The 22,048-nt window shown below is 35.1% G+C and overlaps 1 protein-coding gene across 3 annotated transcripts in view; it reads left to right on the top strand.

The window, feature by feature from the left end:
- The window catches only part of Cdh18 (cadherin 18), a 255,064-nt gene that overhangs the window by 65,879 nt on the left and 167,137 nt on the right, over window positions 1-22,048 (top strand). For all 3 annotated transcript variants that reach the window (XM_059276234.1, XM_059276233.1, XM_059276232.1), the window contains exon 2: window positions 2,382-2,676. In XM_059276234.1, the coding sequence (XP_059132217.1) occupies window positions 2,382-2,676 (295 nt within the window). The remainder of the gene's footprint in view (window positions 1-2,381; window positions 2,677-22,048) is intronic.

Below are 22,048 nucleotides of genomic sequence, written 5' to 3'. Positions count from 1 at the left end.
ATTTCAGAATAACAAAAATATTACCAAATGATCTCTCCTGTTATCATGTTAGTAACGAGTGTTTCAGAACAGCTCTTAGAGATGCCGAGACAACAACTTTGATGCTTTACTGAGTTAGTCACAAATGACTGCAAAGATGGAGAGGGGCTTATCCTCAATGGATCTCTTTGCTCCTTCAGAAACAGTTATCATCAAAATTATATAAATTATTAATCAATGAATTAAATCCTAATGTAATAGTTTCCATTGTTGCTACATTGAAATGATTTCAAGCTTCAGTCAAGTTTGCTAAAAGATTAAAAATTTCATCAATAAAATAATCACCTCCATTACTTAAATACTCAAGCTATGTATTAAGAACAACTGATATGATAATCCCAAAATATATTTTATAATATTTTGATGTAACTCTTAGTAATATTATCCAATTTTATAAATTGGATATTATATTTATAAATTACCAGTGATAAACTATGTTCGTATTAATCATAAATTCTGGGATATCCATGTTAAGTGCTTTATAAATAGTGAAAATATCGAGTGAAGGACTAGATTCATGCCTAAAAAGATAAACTCATAAAAATCACTGACATGTTTATTTTATCTGAATAATTTACAAAAATCTATGCAAAATACATACTGAGAAAAATTTGAATATATGCTTCATATTGAAAACTTTAATTCTAATTATTCTAGTATATGTACATGAATGCCTTTTATTTAAATATAGTACAAGTATTAAAAAAAAACCCTAAATTTTCTCTGTAATTTTACTGAGTATATAGGTGATGACTGCACATATTCTGAAGGTTATTTTAAGCATGACTATGTCTTTCTAAAATTACTTCTGAAATATCAGAAAACATCTATTGACAAGTATGTAAGTTCTAATAGTTAATATTATAAATATGTATTTTTATTTTAGAATAACAAAATATTACCAAATGATCTCTTTTGTTATAATGTTAGTAACAAGTGTTTCAGAAAAGCTCTTAGAGATGCTGAGACAACAAGTTGATGCTTTACTGAGTTAGTCACAAATGATTGTAATGATGGAGAAGGGCTGAAATGGGTTGCTTTGTCAGATTACCAGTGTCTGCTTCATAAGTAATGAGCATTTCGCACATGATGAATTTACATACATGCAAGCAACAGATTCATAATCATAAAATAAACTATTTTTTTAATCTGGGCACAATGATCAATGCTTATAATCTCAGTTTTGGGGAGGAAGACACAATTGGGTTCCTGGGATTCACTGGCCAGCCACTCTAATCACCTAGGTGAGCACCAGGCTAATATATTTTCATTGTCCCTCATATCAGAAATAAATTAAGGGTGAATAGTTGAGGTTATTCAAACAAAGTCTCCATACAGAGGAAACCACTCTGATCTCTTGGAAGGGAGAGACAATGCTTCAAAACCATACATCTGTGGTTTCACAAAAGTATTTGTCTTCCCCTAGCTGTCAACTTTATTTATATGTGGTGTCATAAATTAAATTGAAGTAGAATCTTAATTGAGTTACCTGCAACTTAATCTATGCCATTTAAAATCATCCAATTAGATTTAAATGACATGAAGTTGCTATGTTATCTTCTTGTTAGTGAGGTTTATTTATTGAAATTCTAAAATCTTATGTTTATAGAAGCTATTTTCTACAGAATTAACATTTATGAAAGACCCTTATATACTTTTTCATTTTAAGAAAAGAAAAATGTAATCATTTGTCAATATTACTTATTGATTAACTATTTCACCACTAATGAGATTTTGTCATAATATTTTCAAGTCCCTTAAGAGAATAAAAATAGCAACAAAATATATAATTTCTAACTGAAAATATTTATCCTAAATGATATTACACTTTTAATTATACAAATCATGAAATGATTTGGAACCTTGGTAATACATCTGCGGACTTTTGAAAAATTGATGGTTAAGTTTTAACTTCAGTTTCTCCTACTCACTCTTTCAAGACCTAATGTCAACAATCAGTGTTGGATAATTTTCATAATAATTTCCTAATGAAAATGTTATTCCCCCAGGCATGGAAAGCAGCACTGGTTTAGTGGAAATTACTTTTCCCAACTTTATATTACACAGTATAATATTAATTCAGTAGAAAGACAATGGTGATTATTAAAAATAAAAAGCATACTGTTTATCAGTTTCTTTTATACAGTTATTGAATCTCAGAGAAATCAAGATAAAGTATCTACTTAACACCAAATAGAAAAAACTATAAGAAAGGCAATGGCTGTGGTAGCATGTAGTTCACAGTATAAAAGAAAGCTCAAGTCTCAATCTCTTGATAATATTTGGAAAATATATGTCATCAGAATATAAACCATGCTGATTTTCCCGTGTCTGTTTTCCAGCTGCACTCCAACTCTGACAAAGGTGATGGATCTGTCAAGTACATCCTCACTGGGGAAGGTGCTGGGACTATATTTATCATTGATGACACTACAGGTGACATCCACTCCACCAAAAGCCTGGACAGAGAGCAGAAGACTCACTACGTGCTTCATGCCCAGGCTATTGACAGACGGACAAACAAGCCTCTTGAACCTGAATCCGAGTTCATCATCAAAGTGCAAGATATCAATGACAATGCTCCAAAGTTCACGGATGGACCGTACATCGTTACTGTGCCTGAAATGTCAGATATGGGTAAGGAAACTATTTTTCCAGTGTAGAAATTAATGCATATTATTGATAATACAAAAATTATCTTTTGAAGGACTTTTTAAAATGTATGTTGTATATTTGTATAAATTTGAGAAACTTCTAAAATGTTAGGATTTTTTATTGCAAAAAGATTTATTGATTATTGGATCATATATTAAAATAAAATTTTAAGCATGTATGTATAGATAATGGTTTGGACATCTCAAGGTAAAAATAATAAATTGGGTAACTTGTAATTCTTTCTTAAATGGCATTACTTTCAATTATGTAAATTTTTCTTTCATATTATTGAGTAATATGAAATGCCAACACATTCAATAGTAACTCTTTTGAAGATAAAGTGCATGACATCTTGAACTTCAGGCTACATGTTTTATAAGCCTACAGGTCCTTCTTAACTATAATAACATTACTATTTGAAGTCATTGCTTCATTAATCAATAAAACTATTCATTTGCTAAGCAATTACATATTTATTTCAAAATATAAATCTATATTACTCATTTTGAGGTTATTTTAAATGTGCAGACAGGTGAAGTACAAATGCCTCCTTCTCACTTTTAGAGAATAAGCAGCAGGTAGTGAATTTAAGATTCATCTCAATGCATGGCTATACTGTGATTGAAATATGTTGGTACAGTTCTCAATGTTTTTGAGTCGCAGAACACTTTCTCTTCTCACTGATATTTCTCTTTATTTTCATTCCATAAATAAATTTCTTGAAAGCAATTAAAATGATGTTAAATAGTCACATTATTTTTTTGCCATCTTTGTAAGATTCCACATGCTTTCAAGACATATTTTATGAGTGATAATTTTTGCATTCATTTAAATATATATGCCAGTCTTACTCTGATCTGTCTGTGAATGTTCACATAAAGCTTCCTTACTGGAAGTAGTGAACTTTTATTCCCTTTTAGTATTGCAGCCCATTTTTGCTCTCCTGAGAGCCAGGTAGCTCTTTAGCTGATGGCAAAGGGGTGGAAATCAAGAGCAAGATGTTCTCAGCGAGAGCCTCTGGGGAGAAAACAATTTCCCAACCTTTTTCCCTCTGCAGCAGAATTCAGGGATGAGCTATAGCAGTCCTTGGCAGCGTCCCAGAATATATTCAAGTTTATTGGTCTCCAAGGGTATTTAAGGAGAAATTGGTGGAGTAGGCAATGTTATTCATGATGGGTAAGAGTTTGTGAGCAAAACTTAAAAACAACCCTTCATGCCCTCCCTGCTAAGGATGGCTAGGCCAGCATCATACTGTCCAAGCCCCTCCCAATTTATAAGTGCAACATGGTTTAATACACCATCACTTACATGAAATATGCTGGTAGGCTTCCACTGTGTGATACAGGCCAAGAGCAAATATGAAACAACCAGAATCATAAGGAAATAACAATAGAGACAATGAACTATGCAGACTCATCATCAGCTAACGGCAATTTCCAACTAACAGTAACAGGAAGAGAACTGGAGGATTTTAGTGAATACAGAAGAGAGATTGGGGGGAGTAGGATTATGATGTTTGATATTAAAAGGTAAATCGTAACAAACTTATACTTATGTCCTCAAATAATGACTGGTCACTAATTCAGCTTGATTGCCATCCTGGTATAAGAGAACATAATAAATTCTTAAGAAATAAACCACTTGTGGGAAACATATTCTTTGGAGCCATCATGGAAACAAGGTATATCTTTAAGAACAAGGAAGAAAATAAGCATAGAGGAAGAAATAAATTGTCTTCCCATTTCAGAAGAGGAGTTCCCTAATTTACAAGTTTCATGGATAATCAACTTTTGAGGAAAACATTGGTAGATTGGATTTAGACAAATTATGGCAATGTCCCAAAAGACTGAATATAAAAAGGAAGCTTTAATGGATGGTAGCGAAAAATGAGAAGTTAAAAATGTTTGAAGGAGGTCAAAGATCTGAGTCTAATCAGTAAAGAGATGGCAAAGATAACAGTGGTGAATCCTGAAGCAGACGTGTGCATACAGATAAGCAGAACCTTACATATAAATTCATACTTTAGCGCACATGAAAGGATCCTTGTTAATCCAAATGAAAGCCAAAAGGCAAGGTGGAATTATCATAGTAAAAGTGGGTTCAAATTTGAGGTATAAAAATACTTCTAAGACATTTCCTAAAACCTGAAATATGGGGAGAATAAGGAATAACTAATACTCTCACATTCTCAGAGTGAGAGGAATGTGTTTATAGGACATAGCTTTAATTTTTAAAAATAGTAAAATAATCAAGAGAGTTAAGTGCTATCTCCATACTAGTGTGGTTCCAGGTAAAGATATTTTTAACGATAGTAATTTATTAGAGGCCAGATGCCAAATTTTGGACAGTACACATTATTATTGATTTTGAATGAGCAGAAGCTCATTATTGTGTGTGTGTGTGTGTGTGTTTATGTGTGTAAATGTGTGTAATTGTAACCAACAATTCACATTGTATTTTGATTGTATATAGCCTGATGTGAAAATTTGTGTGTGTGTGTGTGTGTGTGTGTGTGTGTGTTTGTGTGTGCAATCATAACCAACAATTCACATTGTATTTTGATTGTATGGAGGCTGATATGAAAATGTGTGTGTGTGTGTGTGTGTGTGTGTGTGTGTGTGTGTGTGTGTGTATGTGTAACTTTCTTTATATTTGGTGCTTAAGAATGGCAGACGATGCATCAACTCTGATAACAGAAACAAAATGCTAATATACTGGAGACAAGGGGATATCAATGGCAAGAGATACAGCCTCCTCCTTGTTTGCTGACTTTGCAGATTGTGATTTCCTGAAGCATAGTCAATCATTCAGAGGAAAAATGTTTTTCATAGTTTGCAGATGAAAGAGGAAGAGGCGTTGCACAGTTGGGAAGAAGGCTATGTGGCTCCCAAAGCCTAAAATACTGATTGTTTTTAGAAAAGAGAAGTTTGTGAATTGCATTGTGAGAGATTACAGGTAATGAGACCCAATGCAGAACAGCTAGAGGGCTGTGTTGTTGTCCCAAGTAAGAAGGTCTCTGTGGACTGAGCCACGAAGATTTTGCAAGCTTGGCACTTCACAGAAGGGCAGCCTTCTGTATAAACAAAAGGCACCCTTCCTTCCTTCCTTCCCGACACTTGCTGCCAGCTGTCTAACTAGTGGACAGCTTTCTTCAGTGTTGCTAAAGTGACATACAAATGTTAACTTGAGGTCTCTCACTAGCCTGGTGTTTGCCAGTTATATCAAGGTTGCTGGCCAGCATATTCCAGAGAACTGCCTACTTCTGCTTTTCCAGCATTGGGATTACAAGCACATGACACTGTGCCACTTTCATGTGGCTGCTATAGATAGAACTCATGTCCTCATACATTCACAGCCAGCATTTTACTGACTGCATTTCAAGGTTTTACTGGGGAACACTAGTAAAGAAATTAATCTAACTCTGAATTCAAAGGAATGGGGAAATTGATGTTCACTTCTGATTAGAAAGAGTGGTGCTGCTGTCTTTTATGGAAGTCGATTTGTGGTTGAAACATGAAACTCTCACTTCCTTTTTTTCCCACTGACCCAGAGAGTAATTATGATGTCGGATGACTTGCTGTGATAGAAATTTTCCTTTCTGCTTGAGTGCAGCTAACAGCTTCTCTTAAATATTCAAATCATGCTTGTGATCAGAACTATTTGTACCCAGAGGAGTACTAATTAATCGATTAATGAGATTTGCTCCTTTGAATGCAAGCTTTCTGTTCTGAAAATTTTCTAAATTTTTTTCATCACAAATTGTACAGAAATTTGCCAGAGTCTGTGACTATAGGTCACCATAGCAACTGTGAAAATGATCCAACAGACAACTACAAGGAACAGTTGTTAAACTCCCGCTAAGTGTCAGGACTCTCATATATTTACAATAATGTCATGTATTTGTCAAAATTGTCATCACAGTGTCAACATGAGGATTATTCTTGGTGTACTGAGGATAAAAATGAAATATAGAATTGTATTATTTTTCTAAAATATCATGGCTATAAGAAATACATGAAAAACTTTCTAAGTTAGGGCTAATTTTAGGCCTTATATTCCCATTTTATAGTTAAAATTGAAAAGAAAAAATGGATATAAGTTATATGTAGAGAAATTCTTTTAGAAAAATTCAAGAAGAACAGTAGCCGTAATGTAAGACAGGAGATTCTGTAGCATTATGTTTAAAGAAATAAAGTCATTTTTGACTCATTAAACAGACTTTATTTTCTACTATACATTTCTCTGACTTACCACATATTTTGGGGATAGAGTTTTCTATAGTCCAATAACAAACTTAACCCCTAGGCACAAGAAAAAAAATAAAAGAGAAAAAACACTCTTGTATTCATACCAATGAAGTCTTACTTTGCATTTCTCTAGTGGCTACGGATGCTGAACGTTTCTTTAAATGTTTCTTGGCCACTTGAGATTCCTCTTTTGAGCATTCTCTATTTAGACCTGTACCCCATTTTTTAATTAAATTAGTTTGTTGATGTCTAGTTTCTTGAGTTTGCTATGTATTTGGTTGTTAACCCTCTGTCAGATGTATAGTTGATGAAAATATTTTTCCCATTGAGATTCAATCTTACACCTGTCAGAATTGCAAAGATCAGAAACACAAGTGACAGCTCATGCTGAGGAGGATGTAGAGCAAGGGAACACTTCTTCATTGCTGGTGGGAGTGCAAACTTGTATAGCTATGTTGGAAATCAATATGGCAGGTTTTCAGAAAATTGGGAATTGATCTACCTCAAAATCTAGTCATGCCATTCCTTTTTGTTTGCTTGTTTTTTACTCTTTGGGCTCTTTACTCTTTTTAGGGCCCACCACCCAGCTCCCAAATGATGACATGGAGGCTTATTATTTCTTATAAATGCCCAGACTTAGATTGGCTTATTTCTAGCCAGCTTTTCTTAAATTATCCCGTCTACCTTTTGCCTCTGGGCTTTTTCCTTTCCTGTCTTCTGTAAACTTATTTTCACTCTTACTACATGGCTGGCAGTGTAGCTGGGTGGCTGGCCCCTAGCATCCTCCTCTTCTTGTTCTCTTGATCCTCCCATACATCTGATTCTATTTATTCTCTCTGCCTGCCAACACTGCCTATCCTTTCTCCTACTTTGCTATTGACTGTTCAGCTCTTTATTAGACCATCAGATGTTTTAGAAAGGCACAGTAACACAGCTTCATAGAGTTAAACAAATGCAACATAAAAGAATGCAATACATCTTTGCATCACTAAACAAAGATTTCACAGCATAAAACATTTACTACATCTTAAAATAATATTCTACAATAATTCCTGGGCCATTACCCAAAGGATGTTCTGTCATACTACTAGGGCACTTGCTCAATTATATTCATAGTAGATTTATTCATAACATCCAGACAACAGAAACAACCTAGATGTCCTCACCAAGGAAGGGATAAAGAAAATGTGGTACACTTAAACAATGGAGCATATTTAACTGTTTAAAAAAAATGACATCATAAAATTTATCGGCCAAAGGATGGGACTAAAGAAAAGCTATCCTGTGTGACATGACCCCATCCCAACAAGACAAACATGATATGTACTCACATGTAAGTGGATATCAGACGTAAAGTAAAGTATAATCATGCTAATCATGTTATGGTCCCCAGATCCAGAGAGGATAAGTAAAAAGAAGAGCTGAGGGGGGAGGGGATGACACAAAAACCTCCATGAGAAGGGAAGTATAATAGACATCCTGGGTGGATTGGGGGTGGTAATGTATGGGAAGTTTCTCTGGTCCAACCCAGCCCCAAGGTCCAGATAAATCTCTCCCACCTGTGATCCCTCAGCCATTTATAAAATAATTACTCAGAGGCTTAATATTCATTACAAACTATATGGCCTATGGCTCAGGCTTCTTGCTAGCTAGCTCTTATAACTTAAGTCAACCCATTTCTATTAATTTTTATGTTGCCATGCGGCCATAGCATTACCGGTCTGCTGGCATCTTGTTGCTCTTTGAGCAGTGGGCTGCGTCTCTCCACTCTGCCTGTCTTCTCTCTTTTGTATTTTCCCACCTGGCTCCATCCTGCCCTGCCATAGGCCAGTGCAGTTTATTTATTATCCAATGGGAGCCACATTGATTCACAACATACAGAAAGACATCCCACAGCAAAGTAGGGATGGGAACAGGAGAATAAGATGAGGGGTGGAGGGAGAGAACACAGGGAGAAATGACTGGAACTGGGGGACATTTGGGCGATGAAGTAAAAACCTAGTGCATTGAAAACTCCATGGAACCCTACAAAGGAATCCTACTAGCAAAGACTCCTAGTAAAGGGAGACACACAGCCTGAACTGGCCATCTTCTGCAACCAAGCAAGGCCTCAAGTGGAGGGACTCAGACACCAAGCCATCCACAAATCATTTGATTGAAGTTTTCCTGCCACAGGATATGCTGGGATGGGAGCCTAGCATAATTGTCATCAGAGAGATAAGAGAGACTTCATCCAACAAATGATGGGACCAGATACAGAGTCTCACATTCAAATATTAGGTGGAACTCGAGGTGTCCGGTGGAGGAGAGGGAAGAAAGACTGGTAGTGTCAGAAAGTGCAAGGACGCCACAAGAACAGGTCCCACAGAATCAACTGACTGTTTTTCAAGTGTGCTCAGATAGGAAGAAGCCTCTACGGGTTTGACCTAAGTCCTTTGCCTATATTTTATGTTGTATGGCTTGGTGCTTTTGTGGGATTCCTAACAGTAGGTGTGGGGCAGTCTCTGACTCCTTTTCCTGCCTTTGGGACTCTTTTCCTCCTACTGGGTTTCCTTGTCCAGCCTTGATGTGAGAATATGTGTCTGATCTTATGGTAGCTTGTTGTAACTTATTTGATTGATGTTTCTGTTCTTTTCTGAGGGGAAGTGGAAGGGTGGTGGATCTGGAGAAAAGAGAAGATGTCGAAAGAGATGGGAGAGAGGAGGGTGGGGAAACTGCAGTGGGGATATAATATATGAGAGAAGAATAAATAAAAAAAGGAAAAAAATCAGTGCCAATAGAATATAGCCACATGATTTTGAAAAAGAAATAATTCTAACAACACACACACATACACACACACACACACACACACACACACACACACACACACACACATAGTATTAGGAGAAGGAATTGAGGTTATTATAAGCACAATATATTTTCTGAAATTCTTAAGGGAGTAATAAAATATTATATACTAAAATAGTAGTATGTTCACAGTAGGGCCTAGTACCTCCTCAGCCATGTAGTTTTGTCAATACCAGTAATGCATATCCATCCATGGAGTGGGCTTCAAGTCCAATCAGAGAGTGAAAGGATTATTCCCATAACAATTTTGCCACTGTTAAATTAGTGGGTGTATTTTGCCTGGCAAGTTGGTTCTGGGAGTTCTCTGCTGGTTAAAACTGTTAGTGTCTACCCGACAGTATACGTAACTATGAAAGTTTAAGCTCTTGTTGGAATTCTGTATTTGTAACGAAAATATGTTTTTCTAACTTTGGCCCAGTGGCTACACCTTAATCTACTGCTGTCTTAGCCAGTCTTTGCAACTCTGCAGCTATAGTCCTGATTATCCAGCCACAGTCTGGCACCCAGGCTTGCAGACCAGAGACAATTCTGCTCCCACAGGCACTGGCTCTGTTGCTGTTGCTAAAGGTAGCTTTAACTAAATCTCTGTTCTAATTATGAATATAACTCAAGATTCCAAGGGCAAGGTGAAAACTTGTGAGCTCACAGAGGCTGAGTAGCAACTGGCTAACCCTCTCGCCTTGCTAGCCTTCAAGGAAGACCCATGCTTTTGCTTTGCCAAATCACAACAAGTTGTCACTTCAAACCCCACCCTACCATTTCTTGTGTCTCTCTATCTCTCCTGGAATACCCCCAGTATTCTATGATTACTTTCTATCAACTAGTATTTAATGCGGTCTCCTGACCCAAGATTAAGTTTACTTAATTAATGCAAATGCAAACTTGGGGTCACAGTGTGACCTAATATTCCCCAATAATATGTGTTCAGCAATAAACTCTTTTATTTGGGGGGTGCTTCTCTGTGTAGCTTTGTGCCCTTCCTGGAACTCACTCTGTAGCCTAGGCTGGCCTTGAACTTACAGATATCTTCCTGCCTCTGCCTACCGAATGCTGGGATTAAAGGCGTGTGCCACCACTGCCTGGCTAGCAATAGACTCTTATCATTTAGTTCTGAAGGGCATCCAAGAGCAGTGCCAAGAACCTATAACGTTTTTATAGGTGACAATGTGGTTTTCCTGTTCAATGACTCATAAAAAGGTAATCTTTACCTGGCATATGGATATTTGATCAATGACTTTGACTTTTAGTAATAGCAATATTCTGCCATACTGGATATATTCTCTCTAACTCCTACTTAAAAATATTTTTAATTGGATTGCAAAGTATTAGGATTCGATATGATTTTTAAGTGTATTTATCATTTTGATTAATTTTTCTGTCCTTCTGAAATGAAATCATCAGCATTTTGCAGAGATATTTTATAAATGCTCTCATATATATAGACTATATCTGCATTCATATCCCTTGCAACATTATATACAATATGAAAGTAGGGAACAGGATATACACATATTCATACACAAAAATTTCCTTAACTGAACATAAAACAATCTTTATACTGTAGAATGAGCCTATATTTGGAATATTCATACACATGAACAGAAAATATTTGAAGGAGAAAACATGTATGCATACACTGATAAAATTCATTGTTTCTGAAAAGTGAGTTATGATTTTATCTTTAAGGGAAGAAATTCACCCTTTTTAAAGACTGTGTAAATCTGTTATTTATGAAATACTAGCAGGACTCCTAATAGTGGAAGTGAGAGAGTCTCTGACCCTTTTGCCTGTTCTTTGGACTCTTCTTCTCCCATGACATTGCCTCCCTCAGCCTTGACATGAGTGTTTGTGCCTGGTCTAATTGTAAAGAGTTGAAAGGAAGCTCAGCTTGTAGATTAGAGAAGTTGTCATAATGGATTATTCACAATGCATAAGATTTATCAGTTAGAAACAGGATTGAAGTAAGTGGGCATTTCATTTTTAGTAGACAAGTGATGACAAGTATTCCTTTTTCCACTATTGGATATTAGTCAGTTTAGTATTGTGCATGTAAGTGTGTGTGTGTGTGTGTGTGTGTGTGTGTGTGTGTATTGTTATATATTAAAAACATTGTGCTAATATTGCCTACACATCTTTGCAAAATATGCAATGAGAATACAAAGGATAGTATCTAAAATTTGCTTGGTTTGCAGGATTTTATTAGATTAATTTTGTAACTACACATTCTCAGTCTGAGAAGTCTACTGTGTTTCTATGTTCCTTATCAAATAAAACACAGGAGGAAGTATGGATGGTTTAATACAGATGCAAAAATAAATCAAGATATTTTCGAAAAATATTCTTATATAAAGTTTTTTCTCATTTTTTTTTGATTTACACAATGTAATTTAGACTATTATCATATTTGAGATCAGTACACTTCCCAGTCTTGACCTTTTGCAGCTGCCCTGCTCCTAGGAGGATTGTTAGCATCATTCCTGGCCACTAATCCACAGTATCAGTAACATCCTTCACACTACACCCAAACCAGGTATTTCCAGATATTGCTAAATGTTCTCAGAAGGAAAATTTGAGTCATTCTCAATTATCAGTTGAGCATTGCTAGCACAGGGGACATGCAAAAAAAGAGAATGACAAAATATAGAAGCATGAATAAAATAACATATTGTATAATTTATAATTCCATACAAAGTGAATATCACAGTGCTAGAATGCTCATCATTTATTTTATGACCCAAATTATTCTACATGAATTTGGTGTTGAAATATTAATTTTCATATTAAAATGCATAATAGCCTATAATAGAGGCAAACTTATGGATGAAATTAGTCAATTTTGGCTACAGAATGAAGAGCAGTGTTTTGAGTAGTTGGGATTCAGGAATCACAAACTTCAAAGATTTGATTTTATAACACTTATTTAGGTTATGTGCAGTAAATAAATCTAGTGTAGCTATATACCTGCATATATATATTTTTATATATATAATAGTACAATCACATCTATACATATTTAATAGTTTTCATTAAGTAAGAGTACTTGAAAAAAATATGTTGTAACACTATTGAAGTCAATTGTTTCCTGTATCTATCCTGAATAAACATATACATTTCATCAACTCAAATTTAGGATTCTGTCTTTCTGTTCATAATTGCAATGCATCATCATCTGGGTGCTAATGACCATCTTGGTCCATTTCTTTTGTTACATTAAATGTCTGAGCCTTAGTAACAAGTAAATGAAAGACCTTACAATTTTGAAGTTGAGTGCGCAAGATCCTTTGGGCTGACATATAATGGCTCTCCAAGCACTACATGTGAATTGTACAATGGTGGAGAGCTTGTGGGACTGAGGAATGAGTATATTTTTAAATATCAAGTCTCTGGGGAACTAACTATGGTCTCATAAGAACCACTTTAGTTCCTCAAAGACAGTGACTACCCCAGTGATTTAGTGTCATCACACTCCAACTCTTCTTGATAGTCAACTCATGTCTCAGCATCACCACACTGGGGACCAAGCTTCCAGAACATGAACCTCTGGAGGATGTCCTCTAACCAGAGAGGAATTATGATGACAATCATTTCTCCCTTCTATCTCTGTTTTAATTTTTTTCAATAACTGAGAGGGTAATGTGGACTATGGGATTCCTGCCACTTGATAGACTCATCCCAGGGACCAAGAAGAATCTACAGTCAGCTGATAATTAATCTTTGAGGATAAGAAATGAATCTACATATACAAAATTTTTTAGTCCATACACTTTATTCTTCTGAGTCAGTTCTCTACACAGCTTCTATTCTGCTCTCATGCCTAGCTCCTTTCTTGCCTGATTTCTCTCTACATTTATCTGCTGTCCCCTGTATGTTATATCTTAATTCTCTCATCTTAGTTCTGACCCATCTAGGTTCTCATCCATCTAGTTCTTTCCCATCTTAGTTTTTTTCCCATCTCCTTCATTCTCATCTTGTTCTTCCTCATCTTGTTCTTCCCGATATGCCTCTTCCTCATCCTCTATCTTGTTCCTCTAGTGCTCTCTTCTAGTCCTTCAATCTAGTTCTCCCCCATCTAGTTCGTTCCTCTCCAGTTCTTACCCATCTAGTTCTTCCATTCTCTTTTCTATTCTCCATCTCGTCCTCAAGTCCTCTCTCTCAAATCCTCCTCTGAGGCTCCTTATACTTCTTATACCTCTTAGTTCTCTCGTATTCAGTTATAAACCCAAGCAATAACAATCCTCTGACAGAGCAAGGTCACCAGGCTTGAATTCTTGCAGGCTCAAAAAGGCAGATAAGAGGTTTCCTCAAGCAGTGACCAATAGGCTTTCTTTCACAACCCAAAAAGGCAGTGGTTAAAGGAGGAGGTCAACTGAGAGCTAATATCAGTTAGTATATCAAAAAAAGGGGATTTATGTACTCAAGTCTACGTGCCTAGCGGTGGTTAGTTAAGAAGTTAGGAGTCTATAATATTAGTAAGGCTGTATGAGAAAGGAGAGTCTCAGCTGGAATTGCAAAAGAAATAAAGCTATCCTCCTAACCTAGGAGACAGGTGTTTTTTCCATAAGGGTGTCACCTTAGTTTAGGAGATCATTTGGCCTTCAAATCTTGTTAAGCATTTTAGATAAATACACTGTTAGAAGTTCTTGGATCTACACCTAGCATACAAGAGAATTATTGTAGGAATCAGCTAATATATATACAAAAGCTAAAATACTAACAAGACTTCTTAAGCCATGGCTTGACCTTTGGAAAAGTCCTTGACCTTTCCAAATAGTAGCTTTTGTGATAGTAGCTAGATTCCATTAAATTTTCTTGCAGCTTACAGCAAGAGGGTAAATTTTCATAATATTCCAAATTCTGACACTAAATGGTGACACTATTAGGTATTATGGTTTACCATAGTCCAAATACATAGAATACTATCTGTTTTCTGAGTCAGAGGTGAGTTAAATATGGGCCCCTGAGAAATGAATAGAGGATGAATAAAACAGTATTCGTAAATGATGCTACTTTTCTCACAGAAAAAGTGCCTCTGAAATGACTAAGATATTTAGTCATTAGAACAGATTATAGAAATAGTGATTATTAGTTTATTATATATATATATACATATATTGTAAAGAATTATGAGTATATCATTCATAAACTTTATGTTCAGTGGGACACTGGAAAATTTTCAGGTATTGAAATACAATTTGCTTCACTTACAGTCCTTAAACCCACTGTGTCGCTTGTTCTGTGTGATGTAATTAAATGCTCTCTTTCTATCGTTGTATTTCCCCTCCAGTCTTAAAAGCCAAAGGCCCTCTTTTTGTATGTTCCTTGTTGCACAGCAACGATCCACATCAGCTGTGCACTGACTCATTGCACTGCTTGCTGGGACCTTGATTTAGATCAGGCCAAACATCCTGGGAGCTTCATTCTGGACACCTGCCAGGATTCAAGAACCGTACTCATACAGTCACCCTGGAGACATAATCTCAAGGATGATATGATTTTAATAACATGAGGCTTGTATTACGGATCACAAGGTAGATGGCTTGTACTTGAAAATTAACCTGTTGGATCTGAAGAACAACCCATCGGACACAAATTTCCAAGTTATGTAACTTCCTTCATTCATTTGTTTCTTTCTTCTGATAACTTCTCTTAAATATTAGCTTTTATCTTATACAAAATGCAATTCAGGAGTTAGTGACTGAGTTAGTTACTTTTGCTGTGACCAAATACCCTATAAAAAACTTAAGGATTTTCTTCTTCTTTTTTTTTTTTGGTTCACAGTTTGAGGTGATACAGTCCTTTATGGAAAGGAGGGTGTGGTGTCAGTGCCAGAAGAAAGCTGACCACACTATGTTCAAAATCAGAAAGTATTGTCTATTGTCCTGGCATAGTTGGAATGTGAGTCTGAATATCATGCTTCAAGGCTGGTTCTCAGTGGTCTACTTTGTCCAGCAAAGCTTTACAGTTTCCCAAAGTTTCCACAGCTTCTGTAGGAACACCAACAGTGAAGGATCAAGTTTCTAAACACATGAGCCTACATGATGATATTTCAAATTCAAAAACAAACAAATAAAAGACTGTGGCCCACAACAATATTAATCTTGTTTATTTTCTGGCTCAATAGCCAGAACGTTATTATGTTGGGATCACAGACAATTAATTGGCTTGCATCTTCTCAAACCTCAAACTGATGCTGAGCTTGTGAATAGTGCCCTGTGATTCTTTTGTCTTGTGCTAGGTTTCAGCAGGTGCCTTGAAAATAATACCCATATTTTGCTCAGCTTGGAAGGGCAGGCCTAGGTTCTCTTTAACCTGTGCTTGTGGGGCACTGTTTCCAGAGCCTGAGAGAGAAGCTTAGGGAATTTTGTTTTTAATTTATAAGTGTTTGCATTGAAGGATGTTACTGACAGAAAGAAAAGGCCAAGCCCAGAATGGAAGGAAATATTTGAAGAGTAGCCTCAGGAGTTCTACCGTTACTTCATTTTAGTCAGATAATTTTTGTAACCTCCTCACTTGAAGTAAATATTCTCTCAATATTTGTTCTATTAACTCATGGCTGCTCATTCTAAAATTCTAAAAAAAGAATTTTGTAGAAAAACAGACCCTTAATATATGCAAGACGTTGTTTGGACATGTGAGCAAATTGTGTGGTAACTGAATTTGGTAATAATGTATCTTATCTTTTCCTATTTATGATTACATTTTTAAATTATAAATTTAAGAAGGCTCAAATAATTTAAACTAGTTTCTTTCTTTCATTCAGTGGTTTGGATTTTATGGTAAGCTGAGTTTTTTGTTTTCCTTTTCCCTTTTTAGAAATAGATAAGTCTTAGAATTCCTTGATGAAATTGAAAATCTTATAACAACAAATACTTGACTGTAATAAATATTTTTGGCATTTTATGGGCCATAACTAGTTCAAATTAAAGCCATATGTAGTATCTTTATGTGTGATAAAAGATTATTGTCGAGGATACACTCTTCTTTGTAGAAAACTGATATTCACACACGCATACACACATATATAAACACACATGCACAACCATTATAAAAGAGAATAAATAAAGTATGAAATAATTCAAGGTAAGCTACGTACTTATTTGATGGCAATGGAGAGATCTACTCAATATATTGATTTACTGGACAAACTCTTGGATACATTTAATTTTCCTTCCTTTTTATTTATTTTAAATTGTACGTGTGTGTATGAGAGAGAGAGAGTGTGTGTGTGTATGAGAGGGGGATATGGGTGTGTGTGTGTATTTGTGTGTGTGTGTGTGTGTGTGTGTGTGTAAACAAACACCCTTGCATGTGTGTGGGGGGCACAGAGGAAAAGACAGAGTGTCTGCTCTGGTACTATTTGTTTTATTATTTGGAAAAAAAAAAGATCTCTCATTAACCTGTAGCTTATTGGAATCAAACAAGCCCCATCATTTCTCCTTTCTCCATGCCTTGTCCCCAAGTGTCAGAGTTCCATGTTTATATAACATCATGCCTAGCCATTTACATGATTGCTGGGTACTCTGGTCCTCAATATTGTTCACTAAGAAGTTGTGCCCATGAAACCTATCCCTTGCTTAATGTTTAGTTTTCATATTAAAATGATTTATTCTTCACTGAATTTTAGTGATTTTAAATTTAACTTAATGTTTTCCCACAAAAACTTTACAGGACTTTAGAAGACTTGCCTAGTGATAACAAGTGTGTAATTATTTTTATTCTCTCTGATAATGGACATCTTGGTTAATTGAAATATTTTCTCATTCATCCTTATTTACCAACATTCAAAGTGTGGAAAACACTTCTTAAAAAGTTAGTAAATTAAAGGAAGACTAGAGGCACTACAATAGAATGAAAGTATTTTTTCTTTGTTTTCAAGGGAGATGTTATAAACACTTTCTTGTTTTGACGTTTTAACTTAAAGTTTCCAAGGATCTTTTTCCAGTCAATATTTGCTCTTGAATTTACAAGGCCTCTCTTAAGAAAACACTCATCATTATCAAACACAGAGACACACACACACACACACACACACACACACTTACACACACACACACTTACACACACACACACTTACACACACACACTTACACACACACTTACACACACACACACGCACACACACACGCACACACACACACACTTACACACACACACACAGACACACACACACACGGCCTGCTTTTCCTACCTTTATTCCATTTCAATGCTGTCAGCACTTCTATAATTTAATTTTACAATACATTATCAACTATTGGTGTGCTGCCTTCTGATTTTCAGTTCACTTTGAAATCTTTGTGATAAGTATTTATTTTGGAATATAATATGAGACTTGTCAAAATTAGATATGTCAGAGTTATATGTAGCATATTTTCGGTTACCTGAACAAGTGGCACCTATAATTGAGAGGTTATAAACATCAGGTCTTGAATTCTCTCTCTAACTGTACAATGTTCCCGGTATATTCCTGCTGCCAGTTGATATTCCTCTGGGAAAGAGGCCACCACATAACCTCCTGTCCCAGCAACACTGTTATTTTAGTGTTTTATTGTCAATGCACTGCATTAAAAATGCTATAAAAGATTTGAGATTATGCCATTTATTATCACATCTTAGGTATGAATTACTTGGGTTTTTTTTAATAAAATGTGATGTTTCTTTTTTTCTGTGATGAATGTGAGAACAATTCCCACCTGAGATTACATTATTTAATTATGTGATCTAGAATGTTTGGAGTACAGTGAACAGAAAAGTATAAAATAGTGATACTGTTATTTTATGTATGCAGTATCTATTAAAATAAATCAAATTAAAGACAATATTTCTTACCTTGGAGATTAGATATATAAATAGATGATATGCAGATAAGTAAGCTTATATGTAGATTTAGTCAGTGACCAAAACTTCAAAGCATGTAAGGGAAACCTCATGTGCAGTAACTTATAATTACTCAGTTCTTCATTTCTCACTCAGTTGAAATCTGAGAATGTGTAGTTGAATTATAGTTAAACTTGTCAATCACCCTTCATTTCATTGATTCTTTGGATTTTTGTTTGTTTCATTAATTTCAGCCCTCCTTTTGATTATCTCTTCCCATGTATGGTTTTAGATGTCATTTATTCTTATTTTCCCAAAATTTCCAGTTGCATCATTAAGTTATTAATTTTAGATATTTCAATTTTTTTTATGTAAGCACTTAATGTTCTAAATTGCTCTGAGGTCTAACTGTATTGTTTCTCATATTTTGTAATACACTTTTGTTTTTATTTAGTTCTATGAATTTTTAGATTTCCATCTTGGTTTCATCCCTGACTCAACCGTGCTTTGTAGTTGGATGTTATGTTTTCAAGAGGTTGTGTAACTCATGTTGTTTCTATTACAATTAATTTAATTTATCTGCTTTACTACATTGTGCTCAGATAGAATGCAGGATGCGACTTCAATTTTCCTACATTCAAATAATGCTATTTTATAGTCTAATATTTGATCAATTTTGCAGAAAGTCTCATCGACTGTTGAGAATTATTTGTCCTCTGTAGTGTTTGAATATCATGTTCTATTGATCTATTGCATCCATTTTATTTATGTGGCCACTTAATTTTAGGTTACTATGTTTAGATTTTTGTTTTGGCGATGGTGTTTCTTGATGACTTGTGTAATTCAGGATACCATGGGGTGTTGAAATCACTGTCTATTATAATGTTGAGGTTAAGCTGCAATTTTCAATATAATACTGCTTCTTGTATGAATTTGGGTCCCCTCTGTAGGGGGTGTTTATTTTGTGGGATTATAATGTCTTGTTGGTAGATTTTGCCTTTAATAACTATGGAAATCTTTCTATTGTTCTGACAAACTTTTGTTTGAAGGTTATTTTTTTTTTCTGATACTAAAATAGCTGTGTCTGCTTGTTTCTTAGTTTCATTTGCTTAGAATACATTTAGCCATCCTTTATTTGGTATTGAAGGGTTTCTTGAGGTTAACAACAAAATGGATGGTGTCTTCTCATCCAATCTGCTAGTGTGTCTTTTTAGTCAGAGGTACTGAGGTGTGTGTTTTAATTTCTGTAGTTTTATTGATTTTTGAGTATTTTTCATATCTTTTTTGAGTAACTGTACTGGTAAGTTTATTTCTTCCCTACGAACCCTTGGGTAGGTTGATTTTTCTTTTCAGATTAAAGTATTCCTTCAATTATTTTTTTTTTGTAGACTTGGCTTTGTTATCATAAATTAATTTGTTTTTATCATGGAAAGTTTTAACTTATCTTGAAATTTAATAGTTTTGGGGTATAATAGTCTAGGTGAACAGTGGTGGTCTCTCAGAATTTACAGAAAATCTTCCCAACCCCTCTGGTTTTGAGGTTTTTGTGAAATAATCAGAGTTATTCTAGTAAGCATCCTTTGTAGATGACTCGACTTTTCCCACTGGCAGCTTTCATTACTGTCTTTCTATTCCCCGTTTTAATGTTTTAATTCTAATAAAGCCTGGAGAGTTTTTTGTTTTTATTATTATTTTTCGTTTTGTCTATGTTCTGTTCTGTCTGTCTCTTATGGACACCTGGAAAGATTTCCTCTATGTTTCTGTTGAAGACTTTTTTTGTCCCTTCACTGTCATTTTCTTCTTGTTTGATACCAATAAATCATAAACTAAGTCTTTTCGTAGAGTATTAAATCTTGCTCATTTCCACTCATTTCATATTGATATTTACTGTTTCATTCAAGTTAGTGATCTGCCAGGTGCTCCATCCCTGACTCTGTTTTCAACACGATCCATTCTGTGGGTGAGTTCCATCCCTGACTCTGTTTTCAACACCACCCTTTCTGTTGGTGAAGCTTTCCACTGAGTTTTCTAATTGGTTTCTTGACATTTCAGGTCCTGCTACTTTCAATTGAAATATTCTTTAAAATAAAGTCAAATTCTATTCTCATGTGTTGTATTTCCTTCCTTATTTTGTTTTTCTCTTTGATTGTGTCTTTTATCAGTTGTTTTAACATAGTGATAACCATTATCTTAAATTGTTTGTCAATTTGTCCAAGTTATTTCCATCAAGGGATTTGTATTTTTGGAGATGATATGTTATTTTGATTTTTTCTCAAGGATTTTGAATTTACAAATGTCTTTTGTCTATAGAGTTAGATAATAGATGTACCTTTGTTCAGATAGATACATCTGAAATGCAATGGAATTCCATGAAGGGATATATCAGAGAAAATGGCAAGGGAAGAGGAGAGACAAGAAATTGTGACTGGGTGGAGAAACTGAATATACAGATGTTTTTCGGAATAGATGAGTTTGAACTGTATAGCCTTATAAAGATCAATATCATATATTTGCAAATGTCATTAGGTACAACATTTTCAATATACTGATTTCATTATTAAATTAAGTAGCTTATAGGGATGACTTTTCCACATTCTTTTAAAGAAATACATATCATTTCACTGATTACTTTTTTTAGTTTAAAGAAGAGAATGGAAAACTTACTGGCCTAATGAGAAGTTTCCCATTGTATAATTCAATAAGTATGTAAATGAAATTTAAAAATAAACAGTAGCCATGATTTAGGCACATAGTAGCATAAAATGAAATAGAGACTGAATGTGTGTGTGTGTGTATGTGTGTGTGTGTGTGTGTATGTGTGTGTGTGTGTGTGTGTGTGTGTGTATGAGCATGCACATGTCTGTGTTTCACATGAATGTGAACATGGAGCATCATAAGTATATCATGAGACAATTTATGGGATTTGATCCTCTCTTTTTCCACCATGTGAGTTAGAATAGATCTCAGGTCATTAAGCTTGGCAGTGAGCAAGATGTCCATCTAAGCCATCTTGCCAGATCCTATAGTGATTTTCCTGTGGGTACTCAACATAGATGTTTCTTAAGTGTCATCTCAGACATACTTTTGAAAATGTTATAAAAATGTTATAACATTTGAATGAAAAAAGTGTGAATGAATTCCACAACAACTATAAGTCCACTGTGATTAGTCTGTTAGTGAAATTCTCGTCTTCTGTGTAGCACAAAATTTATACAGAGTGTTGATGAGTCTTGTTTTTTCCTGAAATCCTGGGGAAGTCTTCTGAGACATAAGCCTTAAGAGCTTCCCTCAGTGAAGACTTTCAGCCTTCATAAATTTTCAGCTTATTTTTATCCAAAGGTTTTGCTTAGCCTCGATTCTCTTGGGATTTTAACAGAGTTGTGAACTCTGACAAATTATGTGTAGCAATTGGCAATCTCAGAGAGTATTTGCTTGGTATTAAA

This window comes from Peromyscus eremicus, chromosome 11 (genome assembly GCF_949786415.1).
Source record: "Peromyscus eremicus chromosome 11, PerEre_H2_v1, whole genome shotgun sequence".
NCBI lineage: Eukaryota > Metazoa > Chordata > Mammalia > Rodentia > Cricetidae > Peromyscus > Peromyscus eremicus.
Note: the sequence above shows the minus strand (reverse complement) of the source record. Positions and strands in the feature narration are given on the sequence as shown.